Below are 26,725 nucleotides of genomic sequence, written 5' to 3'. Positions count from 1 at the left end.
CAAAGATAGATGCGTGGTCAAAGCATGATCACCACGCACATTTGCATCTATTGAGTGAAATAAACAAGTCTCCTTACGCTGGCCAATCAGATTCAACTGCAATCGGTTGACGGAATTCATTGTTACGTTTAAACGAATGTGGTGTGTACATATACCGTATTTTGAAGTTTAAGTTTTTAAAATGTTAAGTACCGATATGGCTGAAGGAACTGCTAATGTGTGTCCTTACACTCCGAATGAAAAAAATTCTATACCCAGCCGCATATTATAAAAAAAAATCTGTCGTTCCTGTACAAGCACCCTTGTCTGGGTGATCACGTGTACTATGCATGATAATGTATTTGGGTATTTCATTGCTTAGATGGACAGAGTATACGTTGAGGATCGTGTTCATGTGGATATTTTTATGTATTCTAAAAGTATGGTTTGATGCCTCTAAAAATACAAAATGAAAATGACTGAAATGATCGAAATAACATTGGGAGAATGCATTCTGTGATATTTTTCAGTTTTTGTTTTGTGTTGCTTTTGTTTTTCCAAAAAATCTTAATCTGCTCACTGATCAACCACTCATATCACAAATACCCATATATAGACCAAAATTAACCTAAATAAAAAATACATTGGCGAAATAATTATGACTATAACAATATCATTTTGTTTTTAGGTTTTTTTTGATATCTGTCGTTTTTAGAGAAACGTGGCTATCGCGCCTGCAACGCATTCATTTGTTTATATGCGCACTGGCTACCCTGCTGCCATCACTGTTGTTTACGGCACGATCTGAAACTGTGCTTTCAGTACATCGAATGCGTTCGGGTATTGACATGCGTTATCATTCAGCTAGATTTCGGAAAGTCGGGTTGTAATTTAGTGTTTTTTATCAAACAACAACATTGATTTGCGAAGATTTTGCTGTTGATAGTCTCCAAATCCCACAATATACACGCATGATTTCAAAAGTGAGTCGACACATTGTTTTTTAGTTCGTTTTCGCTTTGTTTCTTTGTTACCTGAAATTAAGGCTGCCATTTTATACCCTGTAGACTTTTATTTTTATTGCACTGTTTGTACACCTCTTTTATCCACCTTGCATAGGGATTTAAGCACCAACGAATATGTTATTGAACGGCCGGATCATGTTGGAAAGAGTAGATAGATTTTTATCACTTATAAGGTATTTCATTGATTTGAGTTTTGTTTACCTCATTTTTTGTTTATCATCAAAATTCTATTCACAAATTTGTCCAAACATGATCAATGATTCAGTCCATGTAAGTAACTGTATCTTAAAATATGATACTGGGTAGACATCCATCCATCTCTTTGTTATGGAAGTCAGCTGTTTAGCTGTTCAACTTGCAGATCAAGTGTTCACGAAGTTGTTCCTTGCTCATTCTGTTTTGCGCCGTATTGCACGTGTGTGGGATGGAGAAGAGAGAATATTCTTTGTCCCAAAATGTGTCTTTTTGTAATGGTTGGTAAAATTGGTTCTACAAAGATGTTCAATGGGGGTAGATTGTTGACCTCTTCGCGGTAAAAACGTGGGCGAAGCAATACTGATATACAGGATGTTTCTAGTTAGAATATACCTGTGGATCACTTACAGTTATTTATTCTACACCTCATTTTTAATTTTTTATACTATAAACAAACCGCACAAGAATAGATTGTTGAATTGTATTTTGTCCTTGATACAAAATTACTTTCTAGTGAATAATCGGCAACCATCTGTACCTTTCAGGTTAACATACTTTCACAACAAAACAGAAGCGGAAATAGGAATAGAGGGTTTATATTGAAGAATCATTTTTTGCTTTGGATATATTTGGGTTAAGACCCAAACTTACGATATATATTACGGTATTAACCCAAAATTAACAGTAGAAAACAATATTTGGAACGAGGTTTCGTTTTTGTTCTTCTAAATAGCTTTTTTATCGTATAAATTTCATGTTTACTGTGATACGAAACTTCCAAATAAGATAAATTAAATGAAGAATGTCAATAAAACTCTCATTCTCCTGTTATTCGTGGCTGTGTTAGCAGTTCTAATTTTACAGGATTCATACATCTTCAATACCTAATACTGTTTTGACTACAGCCATTTTCGTGCCTTTCTAACTGAATAAGCCCGCATATTTTTTATAGGATTTAATGAAACATAAGTAGAGTAAATTTTTGATAGTAGAAACATCTTGGAGATAAACCCTCTGCTAAAACTCTTTAGTATGAATTAGGGAAGTACAATTATCAATAAAGAGGGACTAGGACCTCTAATACTCTAAGGTGGAGGAATACAACTGTCACGGCAAGTGAAATATCTGGGAGTCATACTAGATCCCAAACTGATCTAGAACCTTTATAAAGGGACCATCCGAGAAGAGAACTGAAGACTGATCTAACAATTACAGGGCTACTCACTGGATATTGCCCATTAAAAGGACACCTGAAAAAAATAGGGCCTCATAACAGAGACCTTAGCTGCAGGCAGTGCAACAAAATTAAGTAAATGTGAGGCGTTATATCACAGGAGGCAAACAATTCACGGAGAACACAAATTATGTAAAAAGAATATAATAAACGACCTGTATAAACAAATACGGGAAACAAAATTGTTTATTGGGTGTCATGAAAAGAAAGAACATCACTTCAGCAAGTATTAGGTAACCTAAACGACAAGACGATAGAATCTGAAAAGTAGTGGGTTAATGGAATAATTTGTGAGGATTGCGAATGAAAGTAATTTGATCACATTGAATTAGTTATTAAAATTCCATTTTTACACGACGCATATTCGATTTTGTAGATCATGAAAGTCTAGGTACAGCTGGTGTTCAGAAAATTTAACATTGCCCTTCTCCGCAACCCCTAAAATATATTTGCATATGCAGTGCGATCCTAAAGTAACGGATAAATTCATTTTCTACGTGTTTATCAATGCAAATGAAAAATCCTGAAACAGGTCAATTCTTCTATTTGAAAATAACTTTTTCAATCAGATTATTCAACTGCCACATCAACTCCCTTAGAAGCTATGGCTACCCTTAAAAAATTAATAGAAAGGGGCAGCGTGTGATATCTCGTTTGAAAAGGTTTCCAATTCTCTAGTAGGCCATATGGTAATTTTTGATTTTTAATGAAATGTATTAATTTTATTTTATACAAATAGATTTTCCTCGGGACAAACACCTGTCACGATTCACTTGTCTATTAGTTATTTTTTTGTTAAAAAAGTAGCATCGGATGTTTTTATTTGTTAAATTTGAATGTCAGACCTCTCCAATTTTTTTTATTGTATTTTGATATTAATCCTTTCTTCAGACATTTCTTAACTTGTTTGTGAATTATTTCGAAATGCGCCTATCTGAGACCCAAATAATTGAGATATTGGGTGGGGTAGGTGATAAAATAAGAACACAATCTGAGGTATGAGAAGTATCCCGACCATCACATTTCCCAGTTTACTGTGAGTAGAACAGAACAAAAACTTCGTGGATTTGGAACTGTCAAAGATCTTCCCAAAGCTGGGAGATCAAAACTGAACGACGACAAGAAATTGGATGTTTTATTATCTTTTGAGGAAAACCCATAGACACCTACAGAAGAAGTAGCTGGTGATAATGATGTATGTGAAACTTATGTATTGAGAATTTCGAAAACACATATGTACCATCCATATAAAAGTCAACTACATCAAGAATTGAATGAAGATGATCCTGATTGTAGATTAGAATTTTGTGGAATAATGAATGGGATCAGATGTTAACGGAATCCGATTCCGATTCCCAAATTTTTTTTTGCCCATGAGACAAATACATGTATCTCACATGGTTCACATGGAACGGTGAATAAGCAAAATTGTCGGTATTGGAGTACGCACAATCTGCACTGGATGAGGAAAGATCACACTCAGTATCTCATTAAAATGAACGTTTGAGCTGGGATACTGAACACAATAATTGGACCATATTTTTTTGAGGGGACAGTAACTGGAGTCAGCTGCTTGGATTTTTTACAGGAATGTTTTAATACCTGATTTACGATAACGTTTTCTTGATCGTATTAACTTAACACCGCAAATATGTTTTCAACACGATGGAGCTACACCACATTATGCAGAAGCGGTACGAGATTATCCGAATCAAGTTTTTCTCCGTCGATGGATCGGTAGACGTGGCTAAATTGAATAGCCAGCCCGTTCTTGCGATCTGACTCCACATGATTTTTGTGGGGCTATTTGAAATAAAAAATTTACAACAGGAAACCAACTAATATTGATGTCTTTAAACATTGCATCAGGCAAGAAATCAATCAAAGCAGCGCAGATATGTTGCAAAATGTTGTCGAAGAATTCCAATAATGCCTATTTTTTTGTCAGGAGATGAACGGTTTTCATTTTGAGCATATGCTTTGGACTGTTATCATTTCAAATATTGTTGAAAGCGTTAAATTTTATTTTGTTCAATGGTATCAATAATAGACTGAACAACTAAATTTTTTTAGAATTGAAAACCCTACCCCATACCCTTTTCCATTTAAAATTTTTATAGGGGTACCTATAACCTCTAGGGGATTGATGAGGCAGTTGAATGATTTTATTGAAAAAGTATATTGTCAATTATAAAAATAAAGCTGTTTCAGGATTTTTGCATTCATAATGACGCAGAAAATGAATGTATCCGTTACTTCAGGAACGCACCTTTTTTTCGATATATACATGTTACGAATCACACGTTAAAAGGTAAGACCTCGTTAGTCCTTAGCTCGCACAAGTTTCAACTTCTGAGTGTTGTCGTTCGTAGGGGTGCGATAGCTGGTTAACGGTTACTCAATTCTAATATTGTGAAATCACAATGTCAATGTGCCCTCAAAAAAATTTGTATGAGTTAAGCTGTCCAAGCGAGTTCTAATAAGAGATGTACGTGACAAGTTTCACGAAAATGTGTTCCCACGTTGGTATTCATAGCGAAAGCAAACTTCTGAATCATTTAGTTAAATTCCATATACATCAACAGTTTACCGCAAGTAGTCTTTGTTAAGATTATGAAAACAAATTTATCTTTGGAATCGAAACGCTATCTATTTCTTTTTTACCCATATCCGTTACTCTGGGAAATCTTCTTTGGTGAATTTCAAGTAATAATAAATCACAAAGTATGCAATTTTATCAATTGGTAATATAAGAAAAATAAATGTTGATTTATTTAATGAAACTTACAAAAAACATGCTCATTACTTTTTGTAATTTTTCTATTATAATAATACCTAATATTTATTCAGTCAGATCATTTGACGATTACATTGGCTAAGGCAAATAAAAGCATTCTCACAAATATAGTTACTGAATAAAAATTCACAATTCAATAGTGAAATCCCTATTCAATTGTCGGTAATGGGAATTCAACTGACTAAATGAGTGCATGACTCAAAAGGTTACATTCACGATGTTTTGCGTTAGAGTGATATCCGTTTTTTCCTTCAAATTCAACAAAGTGGCAGTATAGTCTGGGTCACAAGATCCTTTTTGGAGCTTCTGTCCAAGGGCACCGAAAATTATGATCCAGGGCTCATTAGATTCGGAATGACCTCTATCAACTTTTTGAAAAATTTCAAGAGGGACTCGAAATAATTGTAAAAATTATAAACAATTCAGTAAAAAAGGGGTGTTTGGTTTTTTGCAAGTATCTTGGAACATATTAAAGATATCCGAAATTTGAAAATAAATCCTTGAAGAGGAGGAAATTTACTAAAAAAAAAGTGCTACCTCCCGGTAGCATAATTTACATGTATAATTTTAATTTATAGGCGACAATAGCGCTAATAGCGGGCGATGCGCGTCCCGCATCCACTTTAGTTAATTAACTAATTTTTACAAGTTTTAAATTCACATAAAAACTCTGATAATTTTTGTACTGAAAACCTCAATTTTTTTCACTTCTTGGAGCTTTCCTTGAAAGCCTTCAAAAAATATTCCCTTTGGAAAAATTAAAAAAAAATGATTTTCCACTTTCTCATTTATAATCAAAGACGTAAAAAAGTAAAAAAATTAATTAAAGCAATGAACTTTTTTTTATTAAAATCTATTCGTTTTCTTATTATTTTAAGTTACATTAAAATGATTTTTCATAATTGTTAGCTCTGTTTATAAAATTGTTATAAACAAATGTATTGTTTATAAGATATTTTAAATTTTTTGGGATGGATTTTTATAAGTGTTGAATATTATAACTTTTAAAAACAACATCGTTTCTTAAATTTTTTTATTGCTCAAAAACGCATTTGTTGACTAACAATTTTTTTTGCCAGTAAATATGAATATTAAGGAATGATTTTTTTAAAATAATAATTTCTATTTTCTGAAAAAGAACTTTTTTTAATTTATATTTTCTTTATTTATTCAATAAACAAATTGTTTTAACAAATTTTACAATATTTTTTTAAATACTAAAAAAAAACCAAAAACAACCATATGTCACTAAACGCAAAAATAGAAAAATATTAAAACATTGTAAAACATTATGTAAAACGTTTTATATGAAAAGTGACACATTGTTTATAACTTTTGCAATTTTTTCAAGACCCTCTTGAAATTTTTCAAAAACTTGCTAGAAGTCATTCCGAATTGATTGAGCCATAGATCATAATTTTCGGTACCCTTGGACAGAAGTTTCAAAAAAAGGATCTTGTGATACAGACAGATCTTGTGATCCAATGCACAAGCACTTTCTATATCCGTAAGAAAATTGAATATCTATTATTATGTTATGTCTATTTTATACGTTAATTCTGAAACTACCTCCTCTACGAATATAGCAATTATGAATGCAAAATTCCTTACGGAACGTATATGAACTCTTCCTTGATAAAAAAAAATTCATTATGGAAACTACGTCATCTAGAGATATCATTCGAATTCACATCTGAATTGGTGTTGGATCTCCAGCAGCTTGTTGATTCTATTATTACCAACCTAAAATGAACAGTGCAGTTTTATCTTTTGAAGTAGAAATAATGAACTACAGGTTCATGAAAGAAGTTTTGAATGTGTTTAATTGTGAAGTAAACATATATAATTGAGTGGTTGAACGTCAGGTGTGACTTTTTGTGGAGGATTGAGGAGAATACAAAAATTTTGGTAATTATATTACTTTTAGATTTGTCTTTAATGGCCCTGGCAATGTCCGAAATGTTTTCTGAAGATTATAATGATGCCCTAAAAATAATTTTCGCATGTATAGTCTGTAAGAAGTAAATCCGAACAGTTAAATGGAATACTAATGTACCTACTGGGTCTGATTAATTTACTATTTAATACCATATAAAACCTCCCACATAAAAATAATGATTGGACAAAAAATTATACCACGCCGCTCATTCCATACAAATAAACTGCCGACGTTCGGTAACCATTTGGTTTTTACGCCATTCGAATTGACTTCGTAAATACTTCTACTATAATTTCAAAATAGTAGACAATAAATTCTCAAAACTGACTAACATTTTCGCCCTAATCTATCGCTTGCAGTGGCGTACGGAAATTATACTAAACAGATGAGAAACATGATGATAAAATATGTAGAATCACAACCTTGACAATAATGTTTTTGTTTAAATGCAATAATATTTCTGAGTATAAGAGTATTTTGATCTCGATTTTGATCATATCATGGTAATATCATTACTGTTTCAAATATTTATCATTTTCAATCGATATCACTGATTCTTCGACCTACTTGATGGAGCGCTCATAAGGATCTGTCGTGTGTTGACTGATTGAATGAGTGATGTATTCAAGAACAACGACGCTTCAAATTACCATAAATATTCAGATAACTTCAAAACATTCAACTCAGAATGAGTTTCCCATAAAAATAAATTCAGAACTGATCATTATTACATTTCTTTTTGACATCAACGTTGGAATGAAACCGAGGTCAAATTTGGAACATTCCTAAACATTGACGCTTCAAATTATCATAAAATTTGAATAACCTCAACTTGTTACTTTCAACTGCGCCAATATCAATTTCATATTCTGTTGGAAAAACAATTGAATTAAATTTTCATAGAGAGATATATTTAATTTATCATTATTAGACTTTTTTGACATTTAAATTTGAATAATACATTATCAGATTTTCTGATCAAAATAAAAACAAGCTACTCTATGGGCGCCATAAACCCACCATTCTTTTTAACTTTTTATAAGCTAAATTATTCGATAAAATATTTTTTAAAGTAGTTATTCGCGGAAAACCGTCTGAATACGTAGGTTTATTTGTGACACTTTTACTGGCGAATATGTCGAAATGTTTAGACATTCAGAAAACAGTTCATATAACAAAAGTTGGTTGAAATCTATTCTTTCCCTGACATATTTTCAAAGATACATTTTTCACATCCGAGGTGGCATCCACCCCTAGAATGAAAGTAACCCCCGGTACAGGGTTAGGTAGGGGGTAAGTAGAACCTATACTCAAATTTACATGAACATCGGTAACACTGTCGACAAAATTATACGAAGAAATCGTCACTATGGTTAAACAAAACATAACAAACTGGAATTTTTACGTTATGTGACAGTGGATGAAATATGGATCCATCACTTCACTCCGGAATCAAAACTATCGTCATCTGAGTGGAGAGCAACTCCTGAATTTCGTCCCAAGAGCCCGAAAGCACAACAATCAGCTGAAAAGGTTATAGCCTCGGTATTCTGGGTTGTGCGTGGTGTGATATTCATCGAGTTTCTTGAGAAGGGAAATGACATCAACAGTGAATATTATATAGCGTTATTGGAGCTTTTAAAGGCAGAAATTGCAAAGAAACGTCGATCAAAACAATTGCAAAACAATATAAATTGAACTTCTAATTACTCCAACATCCACTATATTCGCCAGATTTGACTCCCATTTGTTCGCAGACCTCAAAAAATGCTCACCGGTTATTACTGAAACTGGGGCCTATTTTGAGGCAAAAGATTTAGCCAATTTTGAACAAAAAAAGGTGTTTTTTTTCTGCCCAGGATATAATCAATCACCGATTGTTTATGATCAGTTTGTTATATTTACAGTTGCATTGAATAAAAACCATTTGGATTTGCTACTATTTTGATCTACTGTTGAACCCGGATATATCGTGCTAATTCAACTTCTTCAAATTCAGATTCCCAGATATACATCTTTATTTCTCCAACACGAAATGCAGAAACGGTAGTTCGCCGAAATCAAGTAGCGCGTTTTTTCCACAATTATGGATCATTGTCCTTCATAATGGCCTCCACAACTGTATATAGGAACCAATCAGTATATTCATAGAAATGTTAATCACAAGTTCAAGGTCAGTTCAACAAAGGCTTCGTAGATTAGACTGGTCTCATTTTAGAATGAATTGTCGGGTGTACTGTAGTTTGGATTGTGGAACACTTTCTTTCTTTTTATCGATCGTTTCAACACGTGCTCTGTTTTCGTTTTGTAGTGATTCATCTTGGTTTATTATTGAGGTAAAGGTTTGGACGACTCTCCACATTTTCAATAAATAATACAGGGTGGCAAGGCTTTACCCTTATACTCCATATAATCGTCCATATACTCGAGCATATACTTTTGTTTTGAAGTAGACATATGACATATTTACATATTATTTCCATCATTCTACTTCAAAACCTAGCGGGAGCGACATTCATTCTCATTTTTTCCATATGGAAATGGGTATTTTGCTATACATCTATCGAAATGGCATCAATATGTTTGGGAAAGAAAGGTTTTGGCTTTCTACGTCTCCATCTTTATATAAAAAAATATATATATATATATATATATATATATATATATATATATATATATATATATATGTTAACTCGAAGATTCTCACGGATAAAGTATGATGAGCTGTTTTCTCGGGTTTCGCTCCGTGTTCTGTGTATTTTCTCCCCATAAGGATTATTTTCACAACGTTTCGGCAAAGTCTCATTTGCCATCTTCTGGTGATGTCTGGTTTTTTCAACTAGTCTAGTTGAAAAAACTAGTCTAGTTGAAAAAACCAGACATCACCAGAAGATGGCAAATGAGACTTTGCCGAAACGTTGTGAAAATAATCCTTATGGGGAGAAAATACACAGAACACGGAGCGAAACCCGAGAAAACAGCTCATCATATATATATATATATATATATATATATATATATATATATATATATATATATATATATATATATATATATATATATATATACATACCGGGTGTCCCACATTTTATGTGACAGGCAATATCTAGTTTGTTGAAGGAGATACACAAAAATGTTTCATACAAAAGTTTTAGGAGTTCATGAGAGCTATATTTTGATATACTTTTTAAATATACAGGGTGTTTGGTGTAGGTGCTACAGACCAAAATTCCATTTTTTAAAATAGAACGCCCTGTATATCATTACATATTCAGATGCTACGTTAAATTCTGATATCATTTCATGTTTGGTTTTTGAAATTCGGTTACGGCGTTGTTGAGTTATTGCTTGAAATGTAAAGTCTTGAGAACGACTATTATTTTTAAAAATATCTCATACAATTATTCTCTCTGCATCAGATCACATGAAAATTAGTCGAAATTTTGGGTGTTCGAAGTAATGGTTTCAATTTTGAGTTGTGGAATTAAGTCAGGAATCATTTTGAATATGAAACAATTGCGAAATTGAAAGAGGTGTATTCGAAAACAAATCTTTAATTAATATAACTTGATAAATCATTTCATAAGAATGGTAGGTACCTAGAAATAAGTCATAAAAATTGTTCAAAGTGATGCCCATTAGATATTATACAGGCTTCGAAACGTCGAATCACTTCTCTCGTACAAGTCGCTCTTATAATATCAGGCGTAATATCACTGCACGCTAGTCGAATTTTCATTTTCAGATCATCCACATTCAAAGGGGATGTAGTGAAAACAATATCTTTTAAATAACCCCATAGGAAAAAATCAAGCGGTGATAAATCTGGGGAACGAGCCGGCCACCGAATTGGACCCTTATTACCAATCCATCTATTTGGGTACGTTCTATCTAGATATTCAGTAACAACCTGTGAATTGTGAGGAGGAGCACCATCTTGTTGCCACCAAATTCCTTGTCGTTCTGCTATGGGAATATCTTCCATCAACTGGATCAAATCATTTTCTAGAAAATGTAAATATCGCAATCCATTGAGATTTTCATTGAAAAAGTAAGGTCCTATGATGCGGCCATTGAACAATCCACACCATACATTAATACCCCAAGTAGTTTGAAAATTACTTTCGCGGACCCAGTGGGGATTTTCTTGAGACCAATAGTGACTGTTATGTCGATTCACAACTCCATTATTGTGGAATCGCGATTCATCGCTCCACAAAATTTGACTGAATATGTTAGGACTTTCATGTAATATTACCTGAATACAAGCAATGAATTCAAGTCGTCGTTCAAAGTCCGTGGGTTTCAAACCTTGTACTAACTGAATTTTGAATGGGTGGTATTTATTTTCTTTCAGAATTCTCTGTACATTAGATTTACTCACACCGACTTCTTCTGCAAGAGTACGGATAGAATCATGTGGATGAATAATAATATAAGCCAACACATTGATCTCTAAATCTTCAGTTCTAACAGATCTCGTATGATGACGATGCTTTATAGTAGAAGGAAATGACCCAGTTCGCAATTTTTCTACAACTCTCGAAAAAGTCATTCGTGACGGAATGGGTCTGTCTGGAAAACGTTCTTGGTATAGACGTTGTGCTTGACGGCAGTTTTTCTGACATTCCCCAAAAATTAATAACATATCAATGCAATCACTTGGACTAAACGCGAAAGGCATTCTGGAGTTTTCGCACAAAGAACACAGTTACTGTTTTGCAAAGAATCACTGAATCGAACTGACAAGTAGATACAATTCAACAACATTTGTTACTATGGCATCAACAAGCATAAGCTACTTGATGAAATTGTGCAATATAAAGCAATTCACCCTCAAGTTAGTCACATTCTCAAGAATTTCAATATTATATTCAACTGATATCGATATCGTATCGTAGAGGTGAGAATAATGGTTTGTATTCAGTAGTAGTCTAGTTCAATTTAATAAAAGATATAGACTGGATTCGTGTACGAGTAAATAAGTTTTTTTGAAACTTTATATTTAAGGAAAAGTGCAATAATTCAACAACGCCGTAACCGAATTTCAAAAACCAAACATGAAATGATATCAGAATTTAACGTAGCATCTGAATATGTAATGATATACAGGGCGTTCTATTTTAAAAAATGGAATTTTGGTCTGTAGCACCTACACCAAACACCCTGTATATTTAAAAATTATATCAAAATATAGCTCTCATGAACTCCTAAAACTTTTGTATGAAACATTTTCGTGTATCTCCTTCAACAAACCAGATATTGCCTGTCACATAAAATGTGGGACACCCGATATATATATATATATATATATATATATATATATATATATATATATATATATATATATATATATATATATATATATATATATATATATATATTATATTATATATTTAAAGAATGATTTCAAAGAATTCGGAACCCATCCTTCACTTCCTCCGCAATGCACTATGATTATTCGCGATCCTCTATTTGCAGGCATGTTAGGCGTTCACATTCTCGAACCATCAGTTCACCCTTTCGTAACTGTGTCGAGAGTGTCATAACAAGTTTCGTTCAAATAGAAAATTTGTCGTTGTTCTTGCCTATATTTAGTTATTTGTTTTAAGTATTTGTTACGCAATTCCACTATTCTTCCGCTATGGCCGGAAGTATTCAATTTCTTTCTTATGATTTCAGTTGTAGGAATCTCATTGCTTTTGTAACAGTCGTATATTGTTTTTTCGATGATTTTATTAGATGAACATCTAAAGGTTTTGGTTATCCTGTATCACACATCGCGTCTTGCGTTCATAAGGTTTGTTTTTTTTATTTTACAGTAGAGAAAGGTATTTCGGCCAAATCTGGTATTCCTTGTTTTCCCCTCGAAACCAAACTTGAGATGTAGATTCTTATATATATATTGAAACATACTCCCTGTGTTTCAATATTCAAATGCATCCCAATCTTATTCACTGGTATCTCTTTTTCGCATTGTTCACCATCGCTATTGGAATCACTACACTGGAAAAAGTCTGCGTTGTTATCACACTCGTTATTACTAACTATTGGTACTTGTCCAAGGACGCCACATTTTAAACATACAACAAAAATTTTGAGTAATTATAACTGCACCAATATCGAATTTCAACACTCAAATCGCGATCAGTTTCTGAACTGAACACGACGACGAATCGCGATCAGTTCCTGAATTGAACGCGGCGACGATAACCATCCCCGCATTCCCGATTTCTAACCGTAACATGACTTCAAATTTAATTTTATGACTCTTCAGCTAATCATGAAACTCGATTAGTAAAAAATATCCAATACGAACCGCCAGATCTTGAGTCCACGTGGACTAGTTCGCTGCTGGTTCATTTCTATGTATTGGTTTTTTTGCCCTTTGAGGGTGCCGCCAACTTTTGGAGTTTACTTCGACTATACACAATAATCATATCGGGTAGACATATTCCTGATAGCTCATACCATTATCCACAACATAATATGGCAGGTCTATTCTTGTCCATAGGCTTGTTACGTTCCCCTTGAATAAACAAATATACCATATTAAGAAAAGAGTTATCAGGGACATAGCATTATCCTTTTGTTTGCATCAAGATACTCTAACGAAATAGATCGTATTTTTCCAAAATTGAACGTGAGAATAGGTTTGGAAACTTGTTCACTTCAACAAATGGTAAGTGACCCTAAAGACTAGATGTTGGAAAATAAAGAGTCGGGGATTTATGAAATGAGATGTGTGGAGTGCGACGAAAAGTACATAATATGAGTCAGATCAAGCGAGCCATCAAAACTCGTTTCAAAGAAGAACATTAGCATATATTCGATTTCGAAGACCAGAAAAATCTAGTTTCGTTCAACACTCCGTGGAAAACGGCCATAGAATTGTAGTTTATGCGTTAGGAACAACTCTACCATTAAAACCTGCAGACCACTGCCAAAAAACCCGGAAAATGGCTTTAACACATTCCGTTTTTTATTTGTTACCGAACCACTTGGCCAAAATTTTGCTACTGATTTTAGATGTAATCGCGATGTGTGTGTCTATCTGCATGATTGTCATCAAGTATATATGCCTGGATGTGTTCCCAAATATCTTGAAACTAGGCCATCATTAGTTTTCAGTTATCACGACGGTATTCCAATTTTTTGTCTGCACTCAATTATTCAAAAATAAATTTACACGTTATATACCGATCATACGATATACGATTATGCAGTGCATTTCTTCAATGTCCCCCATCCTTTTATTTTTTGAACGGGTCAACTCAAAAAATTGAAATTTGGGATAATGAAATTAATGCATGAATACTTTATTTTGAAGTAAAATTGACAGATGAAACTTTCAAGATGGCGACTGGACGCCATCTGGGAAAAAAATTAAATGGAAAGGGGGGGTCTTGTGACACATCACTTGAAGCTCCTGACGAATACTTCACAACCCTAGAATATAATGTCAATATCTTCAACTACTACAAAATGGCGGAACTTTTATTAATTGCCTGAATACATTGACATTTAACTACATAATATCAGGCAATGAGCTTGAGGTCAGTTCAAAGATGCTCGAAATGGTTGCCTTGAACTTCTTGACATATGAACAGCCTATACGATATTTCACGCCGAACATTTTCGAACACAGTATATGTATCGTTTATTTAGCACAAGCTAATGCAGTTACAATATTAGTCTTAATCTAAGTTAAAAATTTAAATGTCACAATTAAAATTTAAAATTTAAAATCATGTACATTGAAACATATAAATAAAAACAGCACAATAAATAAAATAAAAAGAAGAAAAAAAGTTTTAATTTTAAAAATAAATATTAATGCTAAATAACGAAAGTAATTTTTTACTGATAACCATTTTAATGTATTCAACATTAATGTTATATGTGTTCTTCTATCACAAGATAATATTACTCTCATTCCTCTATTTTGAAGTTTCTGAAGTCTTCCAATTTCATTTTGGTTTAGTAAGTACAAGATGGTTCCACAATAAGTAAAATGAGGTAAAATCAAGCTATTATACAAAAGTAAAAGCGACCATTGGTTTAAGTGCTTAGATTGCCTACTTAAGTAATTAATTTTGAATGCTATTGTTTTAATAATATATGAAGCATGTTCCTTAAAAAACATTCTATTATCTACAATTACACCCAAATATTTAATTTTTCTTACTAACTCAATTTTATCATTTGATATTTTGATATTGTAATTATATTTTTTGAAGTCATGGTACTGCTTGTCATTTCCTATAATCATGAATTTTGTTTTATTTTTATTAATTTTTAACGAGTTGAAGCAGCACCAGTTATATACAGATTTTAGTGTCTCATTTATTACATTAATTATATCAAGCAGATCATTTGATGCATAATATATTAAAGTATCATCTGCAAACAGATGAACAAAGCATCTATCGATTATAAATGAAATATCATCGATATACAATGAAAATAGAAGAGGACCTAACACGCTACCTTGCGGTACACCACACTCGTTTATAATTTCTGAAGATAAAATGTTATTTAATTTCAATTTCTGTTTTCTATTATCTAAATATTCCATCATCCATTTCAAAGCATCATCAATAATACCAAAGCTTTCTAGTTTTCTAATAAGTAAAGAGCGGTTAACAGTTTCAAATGCCCTCTGAAGATCTAAAAAAACAGCACCTGTGATTAATTTATTATTTTGGTTCAGTTTCCACTCATCTAAAACATACTGCAGTGCTGTTTCGCAACTGTGTTTGCCCCTAAATCCTGACTGTACACTATTTAACAAACTATTTTCTTCTAAATATTCAACAGGTTGCCTATAGACTACTTTTTCCAATACTTTCTCAATAGTACAGAGCGTATTGATTGGTCTAAGATCAGATGCCTTATTCGAATTAGCAACTTTAGCAATTGGTGTTATAGTTGAAATTTTTAAGATTGATGGAATGGTACTGGTTTCTATAGAAGAATTTATGACATTAATTAAGGGCATTGCAACATTATCAAAACAATTTTTTAAAAATTCTGCATTTATATCATCAGGACTTCCTTTAATTGCCATTTCAAAAATAATTTCCTTTAAAGTATCTCTGTTAATTAATTTAAAACTTTTTAAGTAGATATTGTTAGTTCTATTTACAATAGGAAAATCTGGACCAATATAATCTATATTGTTGACTATTTCTTTGATACTGTCAACGTAATATTTGTTTAAAATCTCGGGCATTTCACATATATCTTTCACAACTTGATTTCCACTCACCTCAATCTCCGTGAATCTAAGTTCTTTATTATTTTTAGGTGTCATTTCCTTCAATATCTTCCACAATTTAACAGAGTTTTGTTTGTTATTTTCAATTTGTTGTTCATAGTATTTACTTTTTTCTCGTCGAATTACTTTAACTGCTAAATTTCTTGTCTGTTTGTATATCTCTAGATTTGAAGGAGATTTGTTTAAAATATATGCCTGATAACTAATATCCCTAGCTCGGGTAGCTTTTTGAACAGTGTCATTCCAACAATTTTTATACTTGGGAAAAATCTTAATATCTTTTATTGGTGCTACTTCATCTTATATTTTTATAAGCTTTAAATAAAAGTCATTGTATCTTTGATTTATATCTAGTCTATAATTCCATTGTATTTCAGCTAGTTTTTCATTTATTTTAAGATAGTCCATATTTCTACTACGGCTTCTTATTACTACAGGTTCTCTATCACGTAAACTGTCATTGGTATAGATCAATATATTAAAATGTGTACTTATTTTGGGAATCTTTTTAATTTGTATACAGAAGTTTTCCGAATTTGTTAAAACTAGATCTATAATTGAACCACCGTTATCGTTATTAGATGGATGAGTAATATCATTGACTATATTCTTTAGACTTTTGCCTGAATACATTGACATTTAACTACATAATATGAGGCAATAAGCTTGAGGTCAGTTCAAAGATGCTCGAAATGGTTGCCTTGAACTTCTTGACATATGAACAGCCTATCCGATATTTCACGCCGAACATTTTCGAACACAGTAACGTCAATAAATACAAATATTTATTATTCTCTGCCGTATATCCAATATTGAAGCAGGTTCAGTTTCGTACACCTTTTGCTTCAAATAACCCCATAAAAAAGTCCAAAGGTGTCAAATATGTCGAGCGGGCTGGCCATTCTGTAGGACCTCGACGGCCAATCCAACGACCGAGAAAAGTAGTATCCAAATAGTTTCTTATTCGTCTGGAGTAATGTGGTTGTGCTCCATCTTGCTGGAATACAATATCCATACCTATCGAATTCATTAAGATTCGCTTCAACGATTTCAGTGATGAGTGGGTCAGCAGTAGTTTCCAGCATATTCAAATACAGTTCCCCTGTTGAATTTGGATCCTACAATATGGTTTTCCAATATTTCTGCCAAAACGTTAATTTTTCTGGATATTGGGTATGAGTTTCCCGGAAAACGTGAGGGTTGGTGTCACTCCATTTTTTTATGAACAAAAAATAACAAACCTTTTCGGACTGTTGGAATTGCCATATGGCAGATATAAAGAAATATTTCTGGAAATATCGATATTAATGTGTTTGTCTTCAGGAAATTACTAAATGTGCCGCCATTTTGTAGTAGGTGAGAATATTGATTTCATATTCTAGGGTTGTGAAGCTTCAAAATGTATGTGATGTATATTAAATTGTATGATTTTTATAAGAATTTGGCAGATATTCTAAAATGTGCATTGTAAAAAAAGTATCCAATTTAATTGTATTTATTGCTCAGTATTTTGCATATAGTGGATACCACATAAGAGGTAGATATGTGCTATCGCAGACTTCTATTCAGAACTAATTAAGATAAAGAATCTTACGGTTCAGTATCTGCATGTAACTCAAACGGTATAGGAAGCGCACGCCAAGATAGCTCTCAGGGAGCTTCCGACTTACTTAATACTTATCGTTATATTATGACCGCAAAATTACACAAAACCTTTGTAAATTGTGGCCTATATGTAATTCTGATGTATACGCTGTATTTACATAAGTTTCATGTAAATCCGTTCAGTCGTTTAACCGTGAAAGAGCCACAAACATACAAACATCAATCCTCAAAAACTTTCACATTTATAATAGTATATAGATCCATACTTTTTAATTTGAAAATATTGACTGTAATATATTCACTTTTTCCAGTTCGGTGATTTTAATCACCATTCTTTCACTAAAAAGTCGTGTGTTTCATTTTATTTGATGCGCCAATGGTTTTCCTTTTTGTCAGATTCACTGAACAATTTTCAAACTGGAATTCAAGAGGTATTCAAGCACAACACTTTTTATGATCGTAAAACAAATGAACTCTACGGTGGAAAGCTGTCTGGTAATATCATTTTTTATTCATGAGTTCGTTGTCGACGTTTTCATAATGTTAATTTTCATTCATCTGCTACGAGACACTGAGTCTATATATCAGTTTCTGTGTTTATGATCTACCGTCATTTTAATCTAAATGGGTATTCATCACTGGGTCATGATTCACTATATAGACGGTAGTCTGGTGGGTTGACGTGGGCGATTTGATCTACTCACTCAATCGACCGCTGCCGCTGGGTGATCCGGTGGTTCAAACGATTTTCACTTCCTATCGTCCAACCCGTATTAGGAATCACACGTTGAAAGGTAAGACCTCGTTAATCCTTCGCTCGCACAAGTTTGGACTTTTGAGAGCTATCATTCGTAGGGGGGCGACAGCTGGTTAACGGAAAAATAGATTTTATAGAAAAATGTTCCCTAAATTATAGTATTACTTATTTGTGTATAGCGAGTGGCCCATCAAAAACATACCGCAAGGCATTACAGGGTGGAAAAATCCAAACACATGTCAATTTGTTTTCAGACTTTTGCAAAACGCGTAGCAGAATATCCTCATATAATTTGTTTAGTGTAAGAACTCAATGAATAAGTTTTTTGGGAAAGAAAGTTTTTGGCTTTCTACTACTCCATCTGATACAAAAAAATGGACGAGAGAATCTTCCAAAGAAAGGAAGGATTAATCAATTTGAAAATAAGTAACTCTATACATGGATGTGTAGATCATGCAAAGAAGTAACTTTCAGACACAAACTGAAAGAAAGTCCTCCTGAAACAGCTACTTTCATATAAACATTGAATTACACGAAAGAAAAAATTCTTTCGAAACAAATACTTCTATATGAACACTGAATTATACAGAAGATACTTTTCTCTATTCAGTTTGTATATCGAACATTCGTGGAGGAATAAGAATCAGATATCATTCACATGAGTTCTACTTTGAATGAATGGTAATAAATTGATTAAAAATATAACCCTTTCAAATCAATCAATGAATAAGATTTTGACGAAAACTTGCAAATTTTGCGAAAAGATGAAAGAACGAATCATTAATAGTTCTATTTAACGGGTGTTTTCCATTCAAATGTACCTACTTTCTTTTTGAAAAGTATGATGAATCGCCACCATTTGGGATATGACACCTCCAACTTAAAGAGTTGAATATTTTGCTATGTTTTTTGCCTCAAAAGTTGCCCCCTTCAGAAAAAACATGCTCCTGGATTTTGCCGAAAAGTTAGTTCTTTCCCATCCTGTGATGCCTTGCGATATATTTTCGATGTGTCATCCTGTATACCCTATCGATCTACCATTTTACATAATGATATATCTTACTTCTATAATTTTTATATATTTTTAGCTTTCGTCTCTATCTGCACTTTCAACTCTTATGAAAATATAGTATTTTATTATTGAAAATTTTGCAGTGAAAAATATTTTCAGTTTTTGCTCCAATTTTTATCAGTAAAATTATTTCACGATAAACAATCTGTGATTTTAACAATGATAATCATTTGCTGATACTAAGCTGGATGATAAAACGACAAGAATTTTCTGCAGTTTTGGTTAATTGAAAAATTAGATATTTAGTTCAAAAAGGTTTTGAGTTTTAATTGTATACCTTCGCTATATCTGGGCAAGTAATGTATTTCTTGGTTTCGTCTGATTTGAAAAATCTTTGGACCCTATGATATGGTTGAGAGCCAGCAAATGTTGATAGTAGCATCACAGGTTTGCTACCATGCCACTTCACAGCCTTCATCACTTGTTTGTTTTGATCTTCAGTGAATGTTTTTTCTATATAAGAACCCACCCTTGACTTGTTTTCCGCTTATTTTCAGAAGAAAAGCTATAGCCTTTAAACCTATTTGACGTTAAAGTGTCTATACAGTCAATTTCGTTTTGTGAAACATAGTACAATAATACTTGATAATACTTGTAAAGTAGTTATCGCAGTACAACTTGTAATGCGGATTCTTGGTTATGTTGCCAGACAATCGATAAACAACATTACGTGCAGGGCCAAAATCTTTCTCTACTACATGTTGCAAGCCAGTGAATAATTCAGAGTTGTAGGAGAAACCACTGACGCCTGAAAGGACCCATAGTTTGTAACCCCATCTATAGGATTTTGTGGGATAATATATTATCAAGGAAATTCTCCCTTTGAAAGAGACTGTCTGCTCGTCACATGATAAATTTTCTTCCATCGGTATTTTACTGCGCACTGACTGAATGTGGGCAGTAACGTGTTGATTTTTCCCAAATATGTTCCGCACCTGCTGGGGTTGTTATTGCAGTGCACTCATTTTCATCGTTTGAAAACGGTTTACTAGCACTACCTCAGCAACTTGGATGACTCTGGTTGCTGCAGACCAATACATGCTTGTATTAGTCAATTTTATAATAGACATCCACAACAAAGTTCCGGGAAATCTTACTATTTCGTCAGGTTTAGCAACAAACGTACTCTTCAGATCGTACGGAATACTACATGGACATATCTGCAGTCATCTTCAAATATTTATCGGTAAAAATAGTTTGAAGATCGAACAATTTGTTATAAGATCTAAAAGTTCCTGTATCAAATCAGTAATGCCAGGAAATCGTACTTTCTCATTTTCAATGGCCAGAGACTTCAGCTTTAAGATTTCTGTAAGGTGCATCATCATGCACAAACTGGTGAGTCATCCTCACAGTCGAAGTTTTCTTGAATATGTATATCTTCATTCAAATGTTGAAAATGTAATATTTCAACCGTTGGATTCTCATCATCTGCTGAAACTGAATCCTTACATAGCTTGGAGTCTCATGGACGTGATGAGTTGACGATCTCTTCCTATGAAATGAGAGTGGTTCTATAGGTTTATACATTTTGAAACCTTATAATTTTGTATTTGTTTAAAGTCATTTTTTGTGGAAGACTCAATATTTCTTACTGTTTTTTGGGTTTATAACCTTCCACAATCTGAAAAAATATTTCTTCAAAATATAGAAAGTTATAGACCCAAAAAAAAGTATAAAAAATTTATAATTTCGTGTTTCCTATGCCCAGTGTTCCTGAATGAGCACAGCTTTCTCAATGAAGATTTTTCCAATAAGTACATAAATGTTGGGGAACAATCTAAGCCACGTAAAGTTTGGCATTACAGATCAGCTGAATGGAAGGATCTTTAAGACCATTTCCGAAATTTCCCCTGGCAAGATGTTTGCTTTCAGCTATGAAGATACATCCGTAATTTTATTTCTCTATTAGATTAATTTAATGAAGCTGGAGTTGAATGAAGTTGATGTGTTTTGTATGCATTTGGCAATCTTTCATGTATATTTCGTTTAATTTTCCTGTAAGTATTATTTTATGTATATGTACAAAATGCTATTTGACCTATCCTATAACTTTGTAAGTTCTACAGGATTAATAAAGTGATTTGATTTGATCAACTTGTCCTTCTGAAGTCACGGAAGTTATTCTATCATCCATGGATGCTTATACTCCTTTTTCCTCGTTAGTCCTTAGCTCGCACAAGTTTCTCAACTTCTGAGAGTTGTCGTTCGTTTGGGGGCGATAGCTGATTAACAGAAAAACAGATTTTTTTTAATGAAACGACCTTCTAACGGCAAACCTTGGTTCAACAAAAATTGCGAGCAACCTGTCGCCTCCAAAAATCTCGCCTACCGGCAGTGGCGCAAAATACCAGTGGCTAAAACTGAACTAGGTTTGTTAATGCTCGCAACAGCAAACTTCGGATAAATGAAAGCAAAGAAATTCACATTCAGAGAATTAGGGATAAACTGCTTGCTAATCCGAACGGGTCCAGATGCTTCTGGTCGGTAGCTAAAGCTGTTAATCAGAACTCACAAAATCCACAATTCCACCACTAACACAAGCGGATGATTCAATTGCAACATCCATAGAAAAAGCAAATCTCCTAGCTGAACACTTTGCATCCCACTCCACAGTCGATTTTCTGGGAAACGCACCACCCGCATTCCCACACTAGATTCCACAATGCCGGAAATTACTTTTCGACAGCGTTTAGTCAGGCGAATTTTGAAACAGCTCAATATCAACAAGGCGTCTGACCCTGATTACTGGAAAACTACAGGCTACAGGCCTGCTTTTAAAAATTTTAGAATTCTAACTGTTCCCAGTCTTTTAATTTTTGACTTATGCTCTCTGTTTTTGAGAATAGAAACAAATTGTTTGTACCAAATAAATGTATCTAAGCATAATATTGATACAAGACAAAAAAACAATATTTTTGTACCATTTGCTAAAACTAAATTAGGTTTTGTATCACCCGATCAGGTGGCTCCACGTGCCTATAATTTGCTTCCAGATATTATAAAAAAATCCAAAACCAAGTATATCTTCAAAAGAAAACTCAAGGATTTTCTTGTTGATAACTGTTATCATCGCTTTGAAGAGTTTATGTGTATTAGTCGTTTGTAGGGGTGCGATAGCTGGTTAACGGAAAAAAACATTTTTTAAATGTCGCTGGTGTTTCCCAGTGATCCATATTGTCTCCAACCCTCTTTTTATCGTATATCAACGACATATTGAAAAAACCAAGAATTCGATATATTGCTTTGCTGACAACAGCACACTTGTCTCGTCATTCCATTTGGATTCCAGGACATCCGCTACGGAGACACATCTTCACCGCCAGCAGGAGGTTGCATATCTTAATGAGGATCTAGAAGTAATTTCTAATTGGAGTGAAAGTAACCAGGTTCAATCCACTACCAGAAAAACCTAGGCATCGGTTTTCTCCAAGAAGATAAATGTGTCCAAACCGGATATAATAATGTCAGGTCAGACAATTTCGCTTTCTGGTTTTCTCCAAGAAGATAAATGTCTCCGAACCAGATATAATAATGTCAGGTCAGACAATTACGCTTTCTGCTTCGATGAGTTTGTTGGGGGTTGAAATAAACAACTATATGTGTTGGCACAATCATATCGCTGGAACTGCTAAGGCTGCTTCTCAAAAGCTTGGAACACTGTTCCGAATCAGAAAACTGTACACACCTCATCAGCAACCTCAGCAACTTTTGATGCCTAATAAAGCTCAGGTCAGACTTTTTTTGTTCTCATTTATGGAGCTCTGCCCCCAAATTGCTGGATTCCATCCAGAAAACAGCCATCCGCCTGATTGAAGACGCGAACATCACGTACATCGTACATAGCCTGGAACATCGAAGAAAAGTTGGAGATTTGGGTCTCTTCTATAGATACTTTCACTGTAAGTGTTCAAGTGACTTAACACATTCCACCAAGAGCGGTACATATCAGAAATACGTGACGGACTGTGGCTGCTTATCGTTTTGAGGTTCAACTCAGTACAATTCGAACTTCACTGTTTAGGAACTCTTTCACTTGAAAAACTGCGTTTATGTGGAATAAACTTTCTGAGAACGTTTTTCCAAATGTATTTAATCTCCAGCGATTCAATCCAATATGAATCACTACTTTTATACAGGCACCACTCTAAAAGCGCCTTAAGGATTTTCCTGTAGTGCTTTTGTTTTGTCCTTAAAAAAAAATCAAAAAATCAAGTTAACTAAACAAAATTTTTAGAAATCAAAATTAGGTTTTGAAACAAATCCAGAACTCTATCAATGATCTAATTCAAGCTAACCTCTAAACTTAATGTTATGATCAGATGATTAGTTATTCAGCATCAACGTTAGGTGCTGCCATCTATCAGCGGGTAGTCTAATTTGAAAAAAGTGTCCCAAATGGAAACTACGGTCAAATAATTAGTATTCTTTGCCACGGTGTAAACTCCATAATGTGTTTATTACCATGGATAGCGTTAAAAATGTTCATCAAGTAATTGCTCATTATAGTCATAATATTATTATTATTATTTCATTGTCAGTTTCAAAATTGTTTTCAAAAGCCCTTTTATACCATAACCAAAGGTGGGCTGAGAGGGAGAATAACTTTCAAAAGTCAAATAAACATCATGTATTATTTCTGAACAAAATCGATTAGTAATACCATTCAACTTGGATACACCACAAATACAAACATATCAAGTTGATGGATGTTTCGTAATGTTCAGTAATGAGAGTTGGGAATAGCGAAAAGACTACGTTATATTGAAAATAAAAGCAACATGTCGATATTGGACGGTTGATAGCAGTTATTGTCAAGGTTGATCGATCAAGAAATATCAATGAAAACCCTCAAAAAAAATTTGTATTTCATTCGTATATGTTTCATATTGAAAATGGAAAAAAATATATATGAGTACATATACTACTATTTCCTGCTGCTGTTTAATTTTTCGAAAATCACCTTCTCAGTGTTGTTTTTAAATTGAAGCTTTCACGAAGTTCTCAACAGGAGTGGCATACTCCAGAACCAATAATAAAAATCTGATGTCTTATTGTTACTTTCGAAGATACTGGAAGAATTTAGCTAGACGTTCCTTTTTGATGGTTTCTTTCATTTTGCTGAATTTTCCAACCACCTCCAACTTTTTTTTTCATATTTGTCAACGATTTTATTGTATATTTTCCACACCCATGGTATAGCTAATAACCTATAGTGTTTGATCTTCCTCTTGAAGATAATCACTTGGTGATCGAAACACGTGTCGAGGTGTTGAAATAACGGTTCGGTCTTTGGAAAAAACTCCAGTAATATTCATTACTACACCAAAGGTTCCAAACAGTGCATCACAAGTACCTATAGTGTTAATCGATGACCTCAAGACGAGAGTTGAAGTGGGAGTAGGACGTTAAAGTTCAAGCTTTTTTTAAACTTTTGGAGATTGTACAACTCGGGAAACACATTTTAGATAATTGGTACTTCATTTATCCAAATAATGGATAAAAATACTTTAATATTGCTGTCGTTCCAAAGATTATCAGAATCGCAGTAAAAAAATCATCATTTTGGTGAGATTATTGTCGGAAAAATGAAATTTTCCAATATTAAATGAACATTGCCAATCAAAAATACTTTACAAAAAATACAGGTCCATTTTGAGAATACCCAAGTCAGAGTCGGCACCCTGTATATGAACATATTTTGATAGTCCTCTGAAGGATATTGTAACTTAGCACACACAGATTTCCAATTTGTCTTTGAATAAGATACGGTCAAAATGAATGGAAGAGCAATATCTGCCTTGATTTATCATGTGCTGATGTTGAATTCTCTCATTTCTTAGGTTAGGTTAGTATCTCTCAATAAAAGTATCAATTATTAATATTTAAAACAGAATTCACAAAGTTTCAATATTTTCCTGGTGTCTTCGGAACTAAATGAGCAAGAGTCGATTCTTTTATCATTCAGTAGTACTCTGAAATTGTCAACTTTAACGATTTAACCGACTCTTTTTGAACAACACTGGATGTGTCTGAAGGACATCTTGTATTATGTTTTCAGTAATTTTCTCAATTTCCCATCTATCATATGTTGCAAACGTTCAATGTTATCTGATCGGTCCATGTGAAGTTTTGATTTCCGATATCAGTAAAAATAATTGAGAGAAATTTAGAGTGTTGCCAAAAATATTTTGCCCAATTTGATCACCAATAATTTTTGCCAAACATTGTTTTTTCTTAGATTATTTCACAGAATATACTTTTACGATCAGGAATATTTGCTTTCAGTTTGTGGACCAGTTGGACTTTACACCCAAAACTGAATTTCTGAAAAACTTCTTCAAACATGAACATTGAGTAATACGAAAATTATTTTTTTTCTATTCAATTTGTTGTCTAAACATTCGTTATGGAATTAAGACACCTACCCTCAAATCATAGATGTATACATAGAGATCAATAACACTTTTATTATATGTGTTGATATGTTCGATGGATAATCATTCGAATTGAAAAAATAATCGTATTGAGATGGTTTGAGTGGGATTTCCTCTCCAAACGCGACAGAGGATAGTTGAGCTGATAACTACCGCCCTCAAAGATGGTACGTGGTCGGAGTGGGAGTCCAAAAGGTGTAAGCTAAAAATGAAATGTAATCTGAAATGAAGTCATTTTTGAATGAGTATTGAAGTGAAAGATAAGAGGACTGGCCTACGCCAGTAACCAGGCTGGATGTCGACGGAATCGACGAGGTCGCCAGTTCCATAAAATATATGAACATGTGAATTTGTGTTATTTTTATCCAAAGGCCTCCCAAATAAGTGGCGACCAGTAAAACATAA

At 33.4% G+C, this 26,725-nt stretch overlaps 1 protein-coding gene across 3 annotated transcripts in view; it reads left to right on the top strand.

Annotated features, from left to right (window-relative positions):
• The first annotated feature begins 769 nt into the window (after positions 1 to 769).
• The window catches only part of Ypel (Yippee-like), a 180,474-nt gene continuing 154,518 nt past the window's right edge, over positions 770 to 26,725 (top strand). For 2 of the 3 annotated variants that reach the window (XM_074181817.1, XM_074181819.1), the window contains exon 1: positions 770 to 962. In XM_074181817.1, coding sequence (XP_074037918.1) covers positions 951 to 962 — 12 coding nt within the window. In that variant the 5' untranslated portion in view covers positions 770 to 950. The remainder of the gene's footprint in view (positions 963 to 26,725) is intronic. The other variant, XM_074181818.1, reaches the window with a different exon arrangement.

The sequence above is a fragment of the Leptinotarsa decemlineata genome, unplaced genomic scaffold (assembly GCF_025532065.1).
Source record: "Leptinotarsa decemlineata unplaced genomic scaffold, Ldec_3_MD MMD2_tig00026316_RagTag_RagTag, whole genome shotgun sequence".
Lineage (NCBI taxonomy): Eukaryota > Metazoa > Arthropoda > Insecta > Coleoptera > Chrysomelidae > Leptinotarsa > Leptinotarsa decemlineata.
The sequence above is the reverse complement of the archived record's forward strand: the minus strand, read 5'-3'. Positions and strand labels throughout refer to the sequence as shown.